The sequence below is a fragment of the Dissoconium aciculare genome (genome assembly GCF_010015565.1).
Source record: "Dissoconium aciculare CBS 342.82 unplaced genomic scaffold K489scaffold_15, whole genome shotgun sequence".
Taxonomy (NCBI): Eukaryota; Fungi; Ascomycota; class Dothideomycetes; order Mycosphaerellales; family Dissoconiaceae; genus Dissoconium; species Dissoconium aciculare.
Genome location: NW_022984965.1, coordinates 310718 through 329740, shown reverse-complemented (window position 1 = coordinate 329740; position 19023 = coordinate 310718). Strand labels below are relative to the sequence as shown.

General features: G+C 52.2%; 8 protein-coding genes across 8 annotated transcripts; 1 reads left to right on the top strand and 7 right to left on the bottom strand.

Annotated features, from left to right (window-relative positions):
* Nucleotides 1–579: 579 nt before the first annotated feature.
* Nucleotides 580–4359, top strand: K489DRAFT_326874 (p-type copper atpase; the record flags this gene model as incomplete). The annotated part of the gene is made up of 2 exons (XM_033601941.1): nucleotides 580–931; nucleotides 983–4359. The coding sequence occupies 2 exons, from the start codon at nucleotides 580–582 to the stop codon at nucleotides 4357–4359; spliced, it is 3729 nt and encodes a 1242-aa protein (XP_033455950.1).
* A 379-nt stretch (nucleotides 4360–4738) lies between these two features.
* K489DRAFT_391014 (glycosyltransferase family 32 protein) lies at nucleotides 4739–5568 on the bottom strand (the record flags this gene model as incomplete). The annotated part of the gene is made up of 2 exons (XM_033606652.1): nucleotides 4739–5026; nucleotides 5092–5568. The coding sequence occupies 2 exons, from the start codon at nucleotides 5566–5568 to the stop codon at nucleotides 4739–4741; spliced, it is 765 nt and encodes a 254-aa protein (XP_033455949.1).
* Nucleotides 5569–6378: 810 nt separating this feature from the next.
* Nucleotides 6379–7403, bottom strand: K489DRAFT_384404 (uncharacterized protein). The gene is made up of 3 exons (XM_033605848.1): nucleotides 7092–7403; nucleotides 6916–7031; nucleotides 6379–6838 (listed from the first exon to the last, which is right to left on the bottom strand). The coding sequence occupies exons 1-3, from the start codon at nucleotides 7137–7139 to the stop codon at nucleotides 6544–6546; spliced, it is 459 nt and encodes a 152-aa protein (XP_033455948.1). The 5' UTR covers nucleotides 7140–7403; the 3' UTR covers nucleotides 6379–6543.
* Nucleotides 7404–7784: 381 nt separating this feature from the next.
* K489DRAFT_396699 (uncharacterized protein) lies at nucleotides 7785–9018 on the bottom strand. The gene is made up of 2 exons (XM_033606883.1): nucleotides 8359–9018; nucleotides 7785–8297 (listed from the first exon to the last, which is right to left on the bottom strand). The coding sequence occupies exons 1-2, from the start codon at nucleotides 8762–8764 to the stop codon at nucleotides 7819–7821; spliced, it is 885 nt and encodes a 294-aa protein (XP_033455947.1). The 5' UTR covers nucleotides 8765–9018; the 3' UTR covers nucleotides 7785–7818.
* A 348-nt stretch (nucleotides 9019–9366) lies between these two features.
* K489DRAFT_434754 (uncharacterized protein) lies at nucleotides 9367–10386 on the bottom strand. The gene is made up of 4 exons (XM_033608570.1): nucleotides 9930–10386; nucleotides 9823–9871; nucleotides 9695–9764; nucleotides 9367–9626 (listed from the first exon to the last, which is right to left on the bottom strand). The coding sequence occupies exons 1-4, from the start codon at nucleotides 9996–9998 to the stop codon at nucleotides 9506–9508; spliced, it is 309 nt and encodes a 102-aa protein (XP_033455946.1). The 5' UTR covers nucleotides 9999–10386; the 3' UTR covers nucleotides 9367–9505.
* A 366-nt stretch (nucleotides 10387–10752) lies between these two features.
* On the bottom strand, nucleotides 10753–12284 carry K489DRAFT_404656 (uncharacterized protein). The gene is made up of 2 exons (XM_033607127.1): nucleotides 11152–12284; nucleotides 10753–11089 (listed from the first exon to the last, which is right to left on the bottom strand). The coding sequence occupies exons 1-2, from the start codon at nucleotides 12080–12082 to the stop codon at nucleotides 10809–10811; spliced, it is 1212 nt and encodes a 403-aa protein (XP_033455945.1). The 5' UTR covers nucleotides 12083–12284; the 3' UTR covers nucleotides 10753–10808.
* Nucleotides 12285–13751: 1467 nt separating this feature from the next.
* Nucleotides 13752–15465, bottom strand: K489DRAFT_326836 (queuine tRNA-ribosyltransferase; the record flags this gene model as incomplete). Its single annotated transcript, XM_033601938.1, has 5 exons — nucleotides 13752–14592; nucleotides 14661–14744; nucleotides 14870–14956; nucleotides 15075–15232; nucleotides 15397–15465. 5 exons carry the CDS (start codon nucleotides 15463–15465, stop codon nucleotides 13752–13754), a joined length of 1239 nt encoding a protein of 412 aa, XP_033455944.1.
* Nucleotides 15466–17349: 1884 nt separating this feature from the next.
* Nucleotides 17350–19023, bottom strand: K489DRAFT_373896 (uncharacterized protein; the record flags this gene model as incomplete). Its single annotated transcript, XM_033603472.1, has 3 exons — nucleotides 17350–18168; nucleotides 18250–18620; nucleotides 18702–19023. The coding sequence occupies 3 exons, from the start codon at nucleotides 19021–19023 to the stop codon at nucleotides 17350–17352; spliced, it is 1512 nt and encodes a 503-aa protein (XP_033455943.1).

Here is a 19023-nt window from a genome sequence, read left to right as displayed (position 1 = left end):
AAGGAAGTGTTGACAAAGAAGGATTCGAGGCTCTTCTTATTGCAAAGGCTGTAAACACGTTGTTATCGGAAGAACAAGGCCAAGCTGAAGCAGGCTCTAGCCAGCAGACACGTCGTAAACCACGGTGTAGCACTTGCAATTTGGAAGGACATACGTGTAAGACGTGTCCTACTGTAGTATAGACATCCTGTCCCATAGAATTCCTAATCATATAGCTTCATTTCAATTATTAGTAGAAATATTGAGTATTCAATGCAGCTGGTGTCGAAGAGTGGCCCACAGGCCTATAGTGGCCCACAAGCCTATAGGGTACGTTAGCTACATAAGTGTACCTCTTGGGCTGAGCTGGCTGGATAACTGCCTCAGGCACAAACTGGCGATATCAGCACCGAGACATCACACTCACGCACTCAACCTTTTCGGATCGGTCGAGAAACACCAACAGCGTATTAATAAAAACGAGGCTACTCTTAAATTTTGATTTCGGAAGTAGCCCTGCGTCCGACCTCAGGATTTGGCCAACACCTTTACATCCTCAATCTACTGAGTCTGAACAGACAGACGAGAAACACTCCAATCATGGCAAACGACTGTTGCGGTCCACTCATCCCGGCCCCTGATCCGGATGCGGTACCTAATTTGCCCCGTGAGGAGGCGGGCAGCGGCAATTACTGCAATGCCAGCGTCGCCGACACTGAGGCTTCCGATGCAACTAACTCAGGTCAGGGAGACACCAACCAAGACCCACAGACCGGATGTTGTTTCTCTGGCGAACATTCAAGCATCAAGGTTACAGGCGATATTGATGTCCCTCATTGCTGTCGTGGCAAGACAAGCCCTTGCTGCGACACGTCTTGCCTTGAACGCTTGGCTTTGCGAGAATGCGCGATAAGCGCTGTCGCTCCCGCTGGAGCAAATGCACGGACAAAGAGTAAGCAGCTGCTCTCGCATAAAGCCACTCGACACCGCTAACTCCTCCCAGTTTGTAGTGGAGCGTCCGAAGGAAAGGCTTGCAACAAGCATAACATGTCTACTCTCGACCGTTTCGAAGCCACTCTCCGGACCCTGGGGTGTATTTGCCGCGATCTCATTGCTCTCGGCCAGGAGACCTGTTGCGAAACTCGTGAGCGCCGCTCATTGGATGGAAAGAGGTCCTTGGAGACGTCACCTCCTCGCTCCTTTAATCGGAAATCACTGGATTCCTGCAACCGTAGCGGCTCTGCCAGACACGACCAAGCCGCGCGGAGACATCTTCGTCTGCGTAAGGGTGGCTCTGGGGAAAACATCAAGTCTCCGACCAAGAACTCATCGGTGGTTGTCACTACCAGCTCTTGTTGCTCCACGGGTAAGCCCATGGAGCAGACTCCCAACAAGAGCAGAGCTTTCGACCCTCGTTGCTCGGAAATGAGGGTCGTCGAGGCTTCAACCATCAAGGAAAGTTGTGCCAAACCGTGCTGCTCCACTGACAAACCCACGGAGCAGACTATCGTTGAGATAAAAAGGGCTCACGCTTCCTACTCTGGGGGTGCAGGTTTGGAAGAATATCTTCCAGCGGTCGGCTGCCCCGGATCTTGCTGTCCAGGAGACAAGAATGGCAACGACGACGATACCAAGACTATCTCTGTCGAAATGCCCTGTTCGGGTATCAATTATGTTGTGGAATCTTCACCTGGCGGATGTGAGGGAAACTGTTGTGGATCTGCCAACATTACAGTCGTGAAAGAAAAGTCGAATCGCGCTCGAGATGGACCCTGCTGCAAGCCACGCTCGCTGCAAAGCATCGATAAAGTAAAGACTGATTGCGCAGGTGTTTGCTGCTCTCGCAAGCGAGCAATAAAATCTCGGAGTTCATGTGTCGAGGCCTGCTGTCCCTCTGTCAGCATTAATCACGGAGTCCAAGCGGAAATAACCACGGTTCAAGTCACTGCTGATACAGAAAACCAGAGTGCTGGTACGGAGCACGTTGTTCTCAGCATTTCCGGCATGACTTGTACCGGCTGCGAGACAAAGCTTAATCGAACTCTCGCTACCGTCCCCGCAGTCAAAGACCTAAAGACGAGTCTAGTCCTCTCGCGAGCTGAGTTCACTATCGACCTTCGCCTCGCATCTGTGGAAGACGTTGTAAAGCATTTGGAGCGGACAACCGAATTCAAGTGTGAAAGAGTTCAAAACCAGGGTGCAAGCCTAGATGTCATCATCCCAGGTGAGCCTTCCAAGTTCATGAGTCAGAGTTGGCCAGATGGTGTCATTGATTTGAAACTTGTGGAGAGACAGACCGTACGAGCAGTGTTTGATCCAAAGCTTGTGGGAGCTCGAGACCTCGTCGAGAAGATCTGGGGTCCGCCAATTGAGCTTGCTCCTCCCCGTGGTGATCCTTCGCTGGATGCCGGGAACAAACACGTCCGCCACGTTGGATATATGACACTGCTCTCGGTCGTCTTAACTATCCCGGTTCTTGTCATGGCATGGGCTCCACTTCCTGATCATGCGTCAGCCTACAACTCAGCCTCATTTGCATTGGCAACTATTGTTCAAGTTGTCATCGCAGGACCTTTTTATCCAAAAGCTTTGAAGGCTCTGGTGTTTTCTAGAGTTATCGAGATGGATCTCCTGATCGTTTTGAGCACTACTGCTGCCTACGTCTTCTCTGTGGTCTCCTTTGGGTTCTTCATTGCGGGGAGTCCCCTTTCGACCGGACAATTCTTTGAAACGAGCACCCTCTTAGTCACTTTGATCATGGTCGGGCGCTGGGTTGCAGCTCTCGCTCGTCAGAAAGCCGTTGCATCTATTTCCATCCAGTCACTCCAGGCATCGAGAGCCATCCTCGTTGACAAAGAAGGTGGAACAGACCGTGAAATTGACGCCCGACTTCTCCAATATGGCGATATATTCAAGGTTCTTCCAGACGCCAAACTCCCGACCGATGGCACTGTCATCACTGGTTCTTCTGAGGTTGACGAGTCTATGCTCACGGGTGAATCTAGGCCAGTGGAAAAGTATCCTGGTTCGGTCGTGATTGCGGGATCTACTAATGGGTTTGGAGCCCTAACTGTTCGACTGAACCGTCTGCCTGGTGACAATACGATCCACACCATTGCTGCCATGGTCGACGAGGCCAGGCTGTCAAAACCCAAGTTACAGAGCCTCGCAGATCGGGTAGCCTCATACTTTGTTCCTGTTGTGGTGGCATTGACGATTTTCACCTTTGTCATTTGGGTCGCAGTGGGCGTGACCGTTCAAGCTTATGGAGGATCCGAGGCCACCGTTCAAGCCATCACTTACGCCATCACTGTTCTCATCGTATCTTGCCCGTGTGCAATCGGATTGGCTGTTCCGATGGTCATTGTCATTGTCAGCGGAGCCGCAGCAGAACGGGGTGTCATCTTCAAGTCTGCCGACGCAATCGAAGTCGCTTACAAAACTTCGCATGTAGTGTTTGACAAAACTGGGACTTTGACTCGAGGGAAACTCTCTGTCGTCGAAGCTGAGTGCGTAGATCAGGACAAACTTCCGTTGCTTCGGGGTCTGGTCGAAAGCAGTCAACATCCGGTCTCGGCTGCAGTGGCTGCACACCTAAAGCATATCGGAGTGCCGACGTCCGTTGTCCATGAGCCGAAAAGTTTGACGGGTAAGGGTGTGGAAACGACCCTGGACGGTCAGAAGCTTCGAGCTGGCAACTCTCGCTGGTTGAATTTGTCAGACCACGAACTTGTCCAACCGATGCTCGCTCAAGGCTACACTGTATTTTGCTTCACGATTGATGGCGAGGTACAAGCTGTCTATGGACTCGAGGACGACCTTCGATCTGACGCTGCGGAAACGATCCAAATCTTGCAGAAGCGTGGCATCTCTGTCCATGTGGTATCTGGTGACGATGACGGAGCCGTTCAAGCCTTGGCATCCAAGCTAGACATTCCCGATGATAATGTACGCTCTCGGAGTTCTCCTGCCGACAAAAGAGATTACATCAAAGCTCTCCTGGGGCCTGACACAGATAGTAAAAAGCCTGTTGTCGTATTTTGCGGCGACGGCACGAACGATGCTATTGCTCTTGCGCAGGCCACCATCGGCGTCCACATGAACGAAGGGACAGATGTTGCCCAATCCGCCGCGGATGTTGTCCTCATGCGTCCTTCCCTGGCTGGCATTCTGACCATGATGAATGCGAGCCGGAAATCTGTCCACCGCATCAAATTCAACTTTGGATGGAGTTTCGTATACAACACATTCGCAGTACTCCTTGCTGCCGGCGCCTTTGTCAATGCAAGGATCCCTCCGGAGTTTGCGGGGCTGGGGGAGTTGGTGAGTGTGCTGCCAGTCATTGCTGCTGCAGTACTCTTGCGCTGGTCGAAGATCTAAAATCAGAACGCCGTCCGAAGCACGATGGTGATGACCGAGCTCCGTGGGGTCTGTGTGAAGCCTGACCAGGGTCGTCGTCGGGATGGGGATAATGCTCGAAACCGGGCCATTGGGCGCGGATGGCTGTGGATTTTCCTTCGTCTTTGTGTTGTATTCCTCCGACCAGGAGCGGCATCGTCGAGACCTCTGAGGGGCACTTCTAAATCTGTGATCACTGTTGTGGGGACCATCACGTACTATGCTTGCTTGTTTCTCTCGGACGATAATAGTCTGGTCGTAGATACCTTGCGTTGTAGACGGCCAATCCGGTTGCATGCTTATAGAGTACGGTATGCTCTGCTCTCTTGCATTCAATCTCAAAACTTCAAGTACTCATACGTCAAAGCTCAGCCATGGCAATGTCGCGTACAAGTACATTGAACCGGGTGTCATTTCGGATCGTTTCCGGCGAAAGCACAGACAAATACTCACGGGCCTCGCGACCCCAAGCATGCACTACTAACTGATCCTCGTACATAACTCCATCGAAAGCTGTCATGTTCGCTTGAAGAAGGTTCTTCTCGTCTTGACTGATCGGTTCGTGCATGTAGAAGATATGCTTCTTCACCCAAGTCGGCCAAAAGAACACAGCTGGTGAGAGTGGACATATCAACTCGGGGAATTGCACCTTAATAAATCATGTCAGCATTAATTGTTCTGGCAAAAGTCAATCGCTAATCTGCCGTGACGTACTTGGAGTTGCTTCGGCTTCTGCACCGAATGCTGGTTCCATCCTTTCGGGTCGAATGTACGATAGCTCGCTCGCCATTTCGAGATGAAAGCGCTGTTCGGACGGGAGATGATCACAGCATTACAGAGTCCGTATCGGTTCCCGCCTTCATGTCCCATCAGAACATCTCGAGTGCTGGACAAGAGGTCGGTGAAAGGCTTCAAGACGTAGACGTCCGTGTCAAGATATATACCACCCTCGCGCGCAAGAACCGCCAAGCGCACGAGATCGGACTGATGCTCCAAGCGCACACTCTGTATCGGTAAGCCATGAGGACCGAATTGTGGTCTTACTTCGGGAACCAGTGTGACATGACTTGCAATCTGGCGCCACCACCTGTTGTCGGTGTCGAGACCGCTCTCATAAATATGAATTTTGATTTTTGTCGCATTCAGGCGAAGGATCGCAGCTTTGATCGAGAGATACCGTGGATATGTCATCTGATAGAGCTCGCCTTTTGCGGAGAGTAGGACAAAATGTGCGACATTTGGGATTGGGTTCTTAGTATCCGCTGTCGAAGCATTGACGGCGAGATTTTGAACATCGAGAGAATTTCGATTCCGGCAAAATCTCTCTTCATCGGTGTCTTTCCAGTCCCAATTCGTGATCCGATCAGCCGTCTGAGGAAGTATTTGTCGAAGGCGGAGGAACGCTATTTTCGGATCTTCGGACAATGAGAAGAACAGGCATAGCGTTGTGAAGAGGGCGACACTTAAGGTGATGAGAGTGCGTCTCCATAGGCTCAATCCACGGATGACCATGGTGCTGAAGAGAATGTATGCGACGCAACATAAGTGGTGTCAAGACCAACTTCCTTTATCATTGCGCGAACAATGATGTCCTTGGGATTTCCCGTTATTGCATCCCGCGAACACGATGGAGCATGCCAGACGCGACTTGTTGTGATACCAACGCTGACAATGCTTAGCTATGTAGATTGGTCAAGCAAGACTCTTCGATGGTAAGCCTTCCACGTTCCGCGGCAGCACCACAACTCTGGCTTAAATGTCATCACACACACATTTGTACAGTACACTAAGCTTTCAGGGCTGAAGCTGCGAAAAGGGGTGAGATGATCGACAGCCGGCCGATATTTTGGCGCGCTGGGGCCGAAGGCAAGCCACACGCCGGGAGATCCCGCCATCCTCTGGTTGTGAAGTCCTACCGCACCCCTATCAAGACTTATCATTACACACATGGTAGATACAATGCTAATACTACATGTATGAGAAGGCAGCGCCTCGCTGTCAGCTTCGATGTGCACACTAAAGACAAAGATATTTGCGACGATCTCGAGAGACATCGTGCATCTAATCTTGTATCGTATTGGAAAAGCCAAGGTCGAAATTTCCCAGGCGTTTTTGCTACCTAGATGCCCTGAGGATCTATCAACAAGATGCTCACATTCGAGATATCTAAAAGTAGCTGCAGACGCGGAAGTCCCCAGAGCCATTGCCGTCTGGGGTCTCAATAACGTGTGTCATGACACCACACAGAATGCTGCCTTCCTTCAAGTAGACCACACGCGCCGGAGTCGGGGTACCACCTCCACGTCGGTTGGCATTCTTATCATAAACGCGACCGTCCGGGAAGACAGGGTACTCCAACAAGAGAGAGGGATTGGGCTGGGCTTGGTTGCAGCGCGCGTCCGCACCTTGAAACACCACACGCCCACCGCCGCCGGACAGACCGTAGTAGTCGTGAGGGAACCTGGATTAAATGGGTGTGGTCAGCGGGAAATTCCTTCGTGTCGGGACAGATCTTGTGGCAGGCGTTTCGAAACTCACCCTGAACCTCCGGTGGTGGTGCCGCCCGCGGCGATGGCATTATCAGCCTGAGCAACAGTGATCTGGAATTCGCGTCTTCCGGCTCCATCGGTTCTGCAGTGGTAGCTAGCAGCAGTCTGTATCGGTCAGCCTGTGCTCGATTGGCTCAATATTGGGCCGAAAATGAAATTATATACCGCGACGGAGGCTATGCTCGCAGCCAGGAACAGGTTTTGGAAGATCATGATTGCTCTGATGACTGTAGCTTCGAATGCGGCGGACGCGTTGGAGGTCGACGGGAATGTTGATGTGGGCTTGGTAGACTTCGATGTTGATAATGATACTTTATAGTGGTCGTTCCGGCATTAATATACAAATTGATTCACTCGCTTCTGCGCTCAGCTCGCTCCCTTCAGACGAATCTTCATAGCATCTCCATAAGCAGTATGCCGCGGAATGATGGTCTGGGCAATTCAAAGTCTGGACAAGCGGCTGGAGGACAGCTGCTGCGCGGAGCAACCGTCCAGGACAAATGCTAAAGAGCGTAGGATCTATAAATACGGAGTGAACCATGATGCCAAGAGCCGACCTCGTCAGTGTCCGAGCTATTGGCTACCCATCGGTAGCTCGGAAGGCGTTGGGAGGTGTGGGAGCTCCACAGATCTAGCATAACCGGGCTGTATACGCCCGTCCCGGTGTGCACCAGGATGAACAACGGCGTCTCGTCTGTTCCATGTGTCTCACAGCAGCTCCGTTACTTCATTCGGAACACTACGCGTCGATCGCGCATGACTCGCACCGCGCTCCCCAGATCCTGCAATCAAAATGGTCTACCATGGCCCTTTAGCACTTGGAACTTTGTCTTTCGAACAAACGAAGCAATGATAATTGTGGTAGTAGTAGAAACTTTCTCGTACAGCTAATCTACTCGTCGTCTTCCTCTTGTTCGATAGAGGTGAATCCAAAAGTCTCACAAATAGTCGTAGTCACTCCCCGTTGTTCGACCTGGTCCATGCGCTCAAGAGCTTGCGCAGCAATCTCACGTCCTTCAGCACCGAGATTTTCTGCCTTCGCAGCCTGCTCGAACTTGTTCTTCCAGCCACTCCACACGGTCGGAGTCCATTTTGGCCCGGGAATCTCGATCAACGTTTGTTTCTGGCACATCTCGTAGAGCGCATCTCCAGCGTGTAGGATCCATCGCTTCGCACCACGCAAGGCGATCACGTATTCTTCCAAATTGCTATTTGAGGCATTTTTGGTCGCGAACGCAGAAGGTCGAATGAGGTCGCTTAGGCGAGTAGCTTCCACCACGCCGTTGGAGAGCAATCTAGCTAAGAAAGCGGCAAAATTCTGATGGAGAAATGACGAGTCTTCTGACGGGCGTTCGTGTCGCTGAAATCCACCTGTGGAGAAGTTCCTCTTAGCTCTCGTGATGCGTGTTTGTACGCAGTGAGCATATCTTACCTTCTTTCAGCTCCCACAGCCATTGAGATAGTCCAGAATAGCCATTTGATGCATTGAGAGTCCAAAAGATTTTCTCGTGTTCTGCTCCGTTTGCAGCGAACGGAATAGTCGTCTTGGGAAGATTTTGGATGTCCTGCAGGAAGTGAACTAGGCGGTCCTGACCTGCATGATCAGCGGGAACAACCATCGCCGACCTGCCAATGCTGTCCCAGAGGTAGTGTTCCCAACCCAACGGGTGAGAGTTGGATTTTCCAGACCGGAGATCTGTGATTATGACAGAATCGATCTTCTGAGCTGCATCTTTGGAGGTCAATGTCCCGTTCACGAGGCTTTCGAGAGCTTCATTGACGAGTTTCTCTTCAGGAATCTCGTCCGGTGTTCCAAGAGGCAACTTGACTGTCGACATGGCTTCGATATGAGGATATGGAGGAGCGGTTGACTGTGAATGATCTCGTATCTTGGGTGTTAATAAATCGTCGCTGTGGACTTTATTTGTCGAGATGAGGAGAAGGTTTCATGAACGGTACATGAAGTATAGATGCCTGGAGCTGCGTCATTGTGTCGCGCATGGTTGTTTTCGCGCGTTGAAGCTACGCCAGCCAGCTGAGAATGACGACAATTCTCCGTGCAGGGCCATCTTGATCACTGACAAAGATACTAATAGTGAATCTTACGAAGCACTGACGGCTGTCCTTCACTAGACGTGAGACTTGCATTCCAGCTATTTCTTAGTGTGCCTCGCACGCGAGGCGGAGGAGGAAAAGCAGGAGTGCGTGCGCGAGTCAGCGCCCGCTCAAGCGCATGCACCTCCACCACCACCACCTACATGCAGGTGTGCTATGAAAGGATAGCGAATTTAATTATTAACATAAATACCTTACTAACTCTATCTGGTAGGAGGAACTAGATTCATTGAGAATTTTTCACTTTTATGGTGCTAGAAAACATATCACCAAGCTATTCATGAGACCTAACAGGACTCGGCTACAACAAGAGTACAAAGGATGGGACTTGACAAAGTAGAGTTTGGTATAGTGTAGCATACTTGAGAATATCACACTACGGCTGTCTTTGACTAATCTAAATGCTGAGAAGAACCTCGGACGTCTTCTTTGGCTATCGTTCTATAGAGCTCAAACTCTTGAGTCTAGTTGCAGGGGCATCCCTGGTAGTTGCCAGCCTGGCAGATACCAGCAAGACCCATGCAGCCATTGTCGTTGCAGGCTCCGCGGAAGCTGTTGGTCTTGCCACCGCACTTGCGGCATTCGCTGAATGATGGTCAGCGGCTTGGATCAATTTACAGAATCATCATCGATTGGAAAGAAGAATGGCTTACCATCCGGCGTATCGGCCAGCGGAGCAGGTACCGTACTGGTCGTTAGGGTTGGCGAAAACACCCTCGCAACCTGAAGCGATGAACTCAATCAGTTGTGATACATTATGTTGATGGTAAAATCAACGTACCGTTGCCGTAGCAGTCACCGATGTTGGTACCGCAGTTGTCACGGGCAATCTAAGAAATATCAGAATCGCGAGCTGTGGTGGTCGTTCGTGAAGCAGTCTTGCCATACCTCGACGACGGGGCTTGCAGCAGCGCCCAAGGCGAAGACAGCGGCAGCGATGAAGGTAAGGCGGACCATGTTTGCGGTTGTAGTTTGGATATGGAGTAATAAGGCTTTGAAATGAGGTGATTGCTGTGGATTGTATTCTGGCAGTTCTGGATTTGTTCACCTGGAGGAAAAGCTCTTGATATATATATCCTTCATCTCGCCTTCAATTCCTGAGGGCCTTGGGCTCCACGTCCACCAGACGGGCCATTTCAAAGAGCCCGTTTGAAGTTTCGCGTTCGTCCATAGTGTTGTCGACTCTGACTTTGCCCTCACTGTGCCCTCCGCTGGAGCCAACAGCAAGCAAGGCTGCCCAGGTGTGTTTCGACTCTCGAAGGATCAACATCTCTTGTCCAGGAAAAAAGCTCACGTGATTGTCGATCAATCCGCGATCAGAGCAAGTGAATCATGGCGATCGCTCATCATTGCTGGGGCCGCGCTGGGGCCGACATTGGGTCTCGTGAATATTGCCTGCATACAGTTGAAGAGCCCTAGACCCTAGACGTGCCCTGGTATTTTGCAGCATGGTCGCAGCCGCGGCTGAAGTGTCCAGGATCTGCACCGGACTCGCAGCCCCACCACGTGCGACTACCATGATCCGTATTTGCACACGAGCTACTGCAAGCTTAATTAGAGGTCAGCACTATATATACATAGTAAGCACTACCCAGGTACACAGACACACGCCAAGTTCAATTGATCTACTTCGGGGCGACGCTCAGGATCTTGACTCAAACACCACATACGTCACGCCGCGGAACTCTAAAACCTCGGGTACTCATCATTTGTCCATTGGAAATGAAATTGAAGGCATATACGAAATTATGATACCCAGTGACATTATTACAATACATTGATACAACCCTCGGACCACTCGTTGAAGGTGGCAGTGCCCCCAGCCGGATCGCCCCCAAGAAATTCCTCCATACCAGCATATTCGCCAGAATCGAACGCGGGGCTTCTGCCGATGCCGCTGTCGAATGTCTCAGGTATTGACGGCACAGAGGAACGGTCGGAGATGGTCGAGCCGGCAAAGTTGACCGGAGAGGAAAACATGTGTAGTAGATCAGGCTCCGGCTGAGACGTATTGGAATTCCGACAGTCGACGAACACAGCGTGCCGACCTGAAAGAATCTATTAGCATGAAAGCTTCGAGGATACTCTATGGGGATGCCCGCAAGCTTACCGTGCATGGAGTGATACTTGTTAGAAAAGTCAAGCCACCACTCATCAAATTCGTTCGCAAAATCGATAATGGTCTGCAAATTTTCTCTCGGTCCCTGTAAGAGAGTGAGGAGCTCCGAGAATTCTCGGTACGGCAGTCGACTTAAGCTCCGACATTCGTAAGCCAACAGTAGTCCAAGGGTTGAACCCAGGCCCGCGGCCTGGGCACAGTTCTGAATAATCCTCATTTTCGTCCCAAGGCGAAGCCCAGCGTCGAACTTTTCCCGATGGCTTCCCACGTCTCCCAGACTCGCGAAGAAATTGCCGTGGTGGTGACCGTGCCGTTGTACCGCGAGAGACTCGCCATTCAGCAGCTGCATGAGCAGGACTTGGTGCTTCGAAGTCCAACCCTGGCTTTGCTCAAACAAGGCGAAATCCAGAGCGAGCGATTGACAGGAGGCGGCCATCAAAAGGCGATCCGCAGCGTCGATGGAGTTGTGCTTGTTCTCGTTTTGGTAAGACAGAATGGGCTGTAGATGCAAAGCGCGGACGTCGCTCGGGAGTCTGCACCATTCCTCGAGCTGCGTCGTTGTGTGTCTTCGAATAGCTTGGGCGAGAACAGGGGCGATCTCACTCGCGGCCTGCAAAGCGCGAGCAGCGCTCACTTGTCGAGATCGTTTTACCGTGGGAGGCGTGGTGACGCTTGGCGAAAGTGCTGGTTGCGAAGGGCGTGGGGAATTCCATGAGGATGGGGCGATTATGTGACTGGAATGCTCGTTTCCATGGCTGACTACCGCTTGGGTGACTGCTGTATTGATCTCTTCTGTGATGGCCAGGAGCCGCTGCAACTGTGACGAGTGTGGTAGGAGATGCTTGAGAGGCAGCTGTCGAATGTTTTCAGCCAAGGTGATGATCTGATCGATAGGCACAGCATCATGATTTCCTGAATTCATTATTTCTTGGTGAAAAGGGCGATGTCAAAGTTGATTACTACCGATCTTGCCATAATTGTTCCCGCTTGCATTCATTGATATATAACTTCACCTGGAGCGGAAGATGCTGCGTACCTACAGGGAAACCACCATGCTAATTCAAGACTTCAGCTCAGGAGTCATCACCAGGGCCAATAGGCAGTTTCTGTTAAGGATGCAGTCTATGCGTGCATACTCGGTGATGAGGCCACTGCAGCTCGATAACAAAGAGTGGAAGCGGAACGGGAGTAGTAAGCTTTTTCCACCACGCCAAGGCCGGCCAAGGTCAGCCCTGGAGGGTTTGGTACGAGCAGGATCAACAACCAATGGACAGCCAGCAATGGAAAGACTAGCGCGGCGAAGAGAGGTGCGTGCACGTGCCAACCACGTTGCCGGCCGAGCCCGGACCTTTCTCCTGCATCCATCCTGTGCTCTCGGCGGGATAAGCAACGTCAGCCTTGGTGAAATATTTTGTGTCTTCGACCAGTCCGCAGCTACTCCGCATGTATGCATGCAGGTGGGCAATCATCGGTTCAGGACGAATACGAGGTGCATATAACCGACTTGTCAATCGGCTGGAAGAAATTTTCCTTTGCAGAGCTGCGCCAAGTTGCCTCCCACTCGTACATGTGCGCACCGCATGAACACCCAAGTCCAACCGTCTATCGGACGGGCTCGACGTCAATAGCGGCAAGCATGTGCACATGGCGGATCGCCGACGAGACCGCAATACTGACACGCGATCGAGGCCACTGTTGAATGGTGAAACATTAGATGAGCCTCAATGCATGAAAGGTCCAAAAATAAGCGTACACGGACACGCATCATAACCGCTTTGCAAGGAGAACCCATATGCTCTAGCGGCCCGACTTTTCCCCAAACACATCGATTCCCCTACGTACAGCACCTTCACGGTGTTGGAAGACACATCACGCGGATGATTGTTGGCCAGCCCGAAGAAGAGACACGCGGTTCACATGCGCAGGAAGACGTCTCTTACGCCTCGGGAGTTCTCTGGGAAGCTGCTCATGACAGACCTCGTGGCCATCTGCCGATGACATGTAACCGTCTTCCCTACATACCACGTATGGTATGCGGGCCTGTTTGAGAAATTGAGAACATCACGAACGAGGCGTCCCACCAAACGTCATCTGCGGTCTTCCTTGCCCGACAGCACCGATGGAGAGGAGAATCGACAAAGCGGCGCCAAGAAAGCTTGGTCGATCGTGACGTAGTACTGATCGGGGCGGCGTTCTGCGGTTGGTGCCTCGCAAATCGATTCGATCGAAGTCGTAGCCCATCCACTCCCGCATGCCTTCTGTGGATATCGCGGCAAGAACGGAAAAGTTTCGCCGCACTACGGTCGAATAGTTAGCTGAGAGTTATGACGATCGTGTGCTGCCAACCGAACGGAAGAGGTTCTTGACAACAGCCAGAGGTAGAAGGAATGTAAAGGTCCTGAAAAGAATCTTGATGTAGAAGTCGAGGATGATCGATCCTCGGGGCGGTAGATTCAGTGAAGGGTACAGGTAGACGCAACGAGATCATGATCACTCATCATGCGTGAGATCCAACAAGACACTCATCTCGCCAGCCTCTGCGTAGTTAGAAAGGGCCTCAGAAATAATCAGCGCGTAAAAGCAAGATCTGATCAATCCTCCTTCAACATGACCCCAACACCCGCCAGGGCATCCACCGCCCAACTCGGATACTTCTCCCGATCCCCATCATACAACGTGTGAAAATAGCCCTTCAAAAACGCCGGAAATCGCCCTTCCACAATCGCCTCCCTGGCCCTCCGCACCAAATTGAGTTGATAGTGCACATTATGCATGCTCAAAAGGTGCGCGCCCACCGTCTCTTTCGCGACGAGATGATGGATATACGCGCGGGTGATTCCCAAGCCCCCGTCCCCCTCCTCGGGTGATCGACAACACACACATCGACAGCCAGGCTCGATAGGTCCGAAATCCTCCGCGAACGCCGCCCGCTTGAGGTTGACGCAGCCGCGGTCCGTGATGGCGTTGCCGAAGCGCGCGGTGCGCGTCGGCCACACGCAGTCGAACATGTCGGCGCCCAGGGCGATGCAGACCAGGATGTCCTCGGGGAAGCCCACGCCCATGACGTAGCGGGGCTTGTGCGGCGGCAGGAGCGCCGTGCAGGTGGAGACGACGCGGCAGAAGTCGTGCTTGGCTTCGCCGCCGCTGAGGCCGCCGATGGCGATGCCCGGGGTGTCGCGGGAGACCATGGCGAGGGTGCATTCGCGCCGGAGGGTCAGGTCCAGCCCGCCTTGGATTATGCAGAAGAGGTTTTGGGTGTGGGGGTTCTTGTGTGCGGCGATGCAGCGGTCGAGCCAGCGGATGGAGCGGTGCGTGGCTTCTTCGATGCGGGCGTTGTCGGGAGAGGTGGTGGCGATGACATCGTCGAGTTGCATGATGATGTCCGAGCCGATCGAGTTCTGGAGGGAGATGGAATGTTCAGGTGTGAGAAGCCTGTCGATCGTAGAACGACTTGTTAGATCCCATTTGAAAGCTGGCGAAGTTTGAGCTTTGATGCTTACATCGGACTGCCATCGTGTGGACTCAGGAACTTGACGCCTTCTTCAGTGACTTGAGCGAGTTTCATCAGGGAGACCATTTGAAATCTGTCCATGCAATCAGCTTGTCATCCGCATTTCCAAATGCCAAACGAGGTCAAACCTACCCTCCGCTATCTGATCAATGATCATCATTAGCAGGGCCCGACCGTCAATCAGCTCATGTGTTCAACATACCCGTCAAAATATTATGCTTCCACGACTGCAACTTATGCGCCCCTCCAATCCTATCGAGCGTCTGCTGTCCCGGTTTAAGACCCCTGCAAGGGAAAATCATCAGCAGAAACTCCCATCAACTGCCCAAAAGCAAAAATCGGTCCGGCCGATCCCCACAAAAATAAAACCAAAAGAAAAGAAAAGGGAGAGAGGCTTCCTCACAGATGATAAGTATTATTCAAACAGAGCCTACAGCCCGTCGTTTCCAGCTGATGAGGCGTGAGGCCCTTCAGGGAAGCCTGCGTCGCGACGGGCATGAACATGGGGAGATTGACGGGCCCATGGGGGAGAGAGAGGACGGCGGCGCGGGCGCGGGTGGTCTGGATTCTGGCCCTGGATGAATGAGATTTGGGAGTCTTTGTCTTCTGCGGATTGGGCGATTTGTGGGCGAGATGGAAGCGGTGGAAGTGGTTTGGTGAAGGGGAGTTTCGGTGAAGATGGGATGATTGGGGGCATGTGGTCGGGGTGGAGCGGAGAGACTGACGGTACACTGGGCGATGAGGTTGAATGTTAGGGCGGACGGGGTTGTTGAGTGGAGTGGTGGTGGTGGCATTGGGTCGGTGGTGGACATGGTTTTGCTCCGATTTGTTGCCCGCTTTCTTGTGGCTGATCGATCGACTTGCGACAGGATTTCCGGCAGACTTGTCGTGCGTTTATCGTACTATTTCGTTACTTCTTCATCGTCGTAAGCCGTATCGTTTACCGAATAATCGCAGATCGTTTGTCGTGTGAGGTCCAAATGATCGGAAACACATTGGAGGAGGGTCAAAGGCATGGAAGCGGGCGAGGTGTTTCGTTAGGGTTTGGGTTGGGCTTGATTTCGATACCGCGCCTCATTGGATTCCGTTACACACCTCCCTTGAAATCAATTGGTAAGATGGCCACAGATTTGCAGACGCAGGCACGTGAGAGGACTGAACGTTTCGAAATGATATGAATGAAAAGTACTTCATTGTGTTTGTTGACCTTCGGACATCTCCTGAAAGCTCGTTGCCACTGGGCGTTCTGTAAATTTGGAAGGACGAGGGAAAATGATTTTGAGGATCAGGTTAGGGTGACGTTCTTAAGGCAGGACGTTAGACATCGCGTTGGGAATGGCAGTGGAGGATGAGCAGCAAACCAGGGTCAATACGGCCTCGCTCGCGACGATATCGAATTAGCTTTGGCGGTTCTGACTGCTTGCGGGCTTTTGCATTGACTTTCTTTCCGGGCATGATGAGGGTTTTCGATGAGGATGAAGACGATCACTTGGATATTTGAAGCCAATTGGTGACGGAAAGAAGAAGACAGCGGACAACACAAGTCTTATGGTTCAAGTGAAGACGGAATGAGAATGGTCGGTCAATAGCAAAGAGCGTGTTGAATCAAGAAACAGAAGTTGTGGAAGGGGGATCGTTGTACGTCCACGAACCTGTATGAAGAGAAATATTCATCAATCGAACAGGCAACAACAGTGCGCCTCATCAGTTGATCATCACAAGAACGCGAGAATGGCGCGCTGCTCCATCAGAGTGAGCGGACGGTCATGCGTGTGCTTCCAAGGCTCTGAGCTTGTGCTTGAGCAGAGAACAGGAAGGAGCCTTTCGAGCCGTGACCAGCCGCCCGGTGGTGCAGGTGGACATGAAACGCCACGCAGCCTTCCAAGGTTATTCGAAAGGTGACGAGGTAGACAACAACTCCATAGATCTTCCTCAGCAATAACTAGGTAGACCGTTGGAATGTAGCGTACGATCGACGGAATTCTCATTAAATGAGGCACACGAAGGGTCAAGTTTATGCATATGTGAAGGACTCTACGACAGTCGTGATGCCTGGGTTGAGAAACTTGCGTGGCGGGATTCGACCATGTCAGATCTATCGAGGCGAAGATAGGCGAGAAGCAGGACAGCTACCTGCTCGGGCGCTTCCTCTCCAGTTCCCCAAATGCTTCTTTCCTGGTATCGTATTGTCGTTCGTTGAAAGCGCCGTGACGAGACAGGGTTCCGAAGCAAGTGGAAGGCGTCAATCCCTCAGATCCGAACAGCTCATCATTCATCTGTAGAAGAAGCAAGCTCGGGAAAAGATCAGGAGATAGTTTTGAACGTAATAGCGATGTTGGACTATCTCGAATATACATGATTCGCTTCAGAGAGAGAGAGAGCGAGAGAGACGGAGGGCCGTAGATACATGCCGACGTCCAACAGCAAGCATACCATAATACGATGGAGTCCAAACCAAACAGACCACATACACATGGGTAAAAAACAACAACAACAACAACAACAACAACAATCGCTCAAGGTGGGGGAATCAATCACTGCTTCCATATGCGTCATCATCGAGCCACACTCCCTTTCTTCGTCCCATTGACGACCATTTCCCATTCACCGCAATCCACATTCCTCGTCAATCGAAAAACCCACAATCAATCCATCCATCCCTCATCGACAGGATCCAATCAATCCTCAATGACGACTCCACAGAACAGACAACAGAGCGGTTCGATTTTCTTCGTGCCGTCCGGCCTCGTGAGGAGGATGCTATTCGAGCTCGCGGGCGCCGGGGTGAGGCTCGCGACGTTCACCGTCCCGGGCGTCGCTGCGGGATTTGAAGTCGTCGTCGGGCCCGGGTTTGTGATGGAGGAGATGGCGTGCATGATGGGTGCGGTGAAGGCATTGGCGACGGTGTGTGCGAGGCTGCGGTCCGGTGTCGTCGTCGTCGCGGCGGCGGCGGCGGCGTCGGGCATGGGGGTATCGTTTGCGGCGGGAGTCGGGGTGGTTTCGGATTTGACGGCGTCGGAGGCGGAGGAGGAGGAGGATTTTGAGTCGGATGTGTCGGTAGTGGTGGTGGTGGAGGAAATCCCGGGAGCGGCGCCATTGAGAGGCACGGCGGGGAGGCCTTTGATGTAGACTTCGGCGGTGAAGCCGTGTTTCTGGGCGCGCGCTTGCGCGAGGGAGAGGGAGCTGAGTTTGAGGTCCAGGGCGGGGGATTCGCTCTTGATGGCGCGGGTTATGGCCTCTTTGGAGGATTTCTGGGCGGATTTACCTGTTGGGTGGAATTCGTCGTCTGGTGGCAAAGGTGGGACGTTGTCAATGTCGTTGTTTCCGGAAAGGGAGATGCCATCGATCGCGCGATGGAGGTACTTACAGGCTTGCTGCACAGCGTTGTCGGCAATGCATTTCACGTGCAGCCATTTCCGACAGCTTTCTTGTGAACACTGGATGATCAACTCGTCGGGGTTATGTGGTTGGCGATCTATGCATATCTGGCGTAATTTCTGCATTCACAAGGGCTTCGTCAGCGAACCGCCTACGACTCGCGCAGAACGACTCTGTCACGTTCCAACGATCCGACTTACCGAAAACGTCCGTGTATTGGCATAATCGTATGTCTGCCGCCAGAAGAATTGATCCTCTGTCATCATCGCACTATCGTCGTCGTCCTTCCAATGTACGATGTCTACGGTGCCGTTGACAGCCATGGCGTCGATGATGTCGAGTTGATTCGTAGGGATGAGTTCGTTTCTGCCGTGATGAGGTTTGCGACCGCCTGAGAGATCTTCTGGTCGATTGAGCCATGCGACGCGCAGATAGACGTGCTCTTGATCTAGCGCGCGGACCTCCAGAACTTTCGCCTTCCACTGTGCCGCAACATCGATGCGCTGATCTTCCGTCGTGTCGTCATGCTTGATCAGGACACATTCGCCGGTTGCGATGCTCTCAGTCCCAACTATACCCTCATGTCAGCATGTCCAAATGTGCGCACGCATCTCAAGCCGATTCCTATGCGCCAGAGAACGCTCCCACTCACCTGTAAACTTCTTATACCGGCGCAAACTCTCCCAACGATCTTTCGGTCGCACCTCATATAGAACCGATAGCCTGTCCTCCCACAAATCCTCTTGCGCATTATATGTAGACGCCTCTCGCTTTCGCTTCTTCGTGTTTGGTAGTGTCGCGATACCGAATGGTTTGTCGGCTTTGTTGAGAAAGTTGCGTAGGTCCGACTGAGCGAGATCGCTCAGTTGCGGTTGCGGTGATTTCAGCTCATCTGGCGGTCGGTGTCCCTTTGGTGTGCTAGATTTCAATGCAGAAGATTTTGATTTGGCGGAGGCGCCACCTTTGGTCGGCAT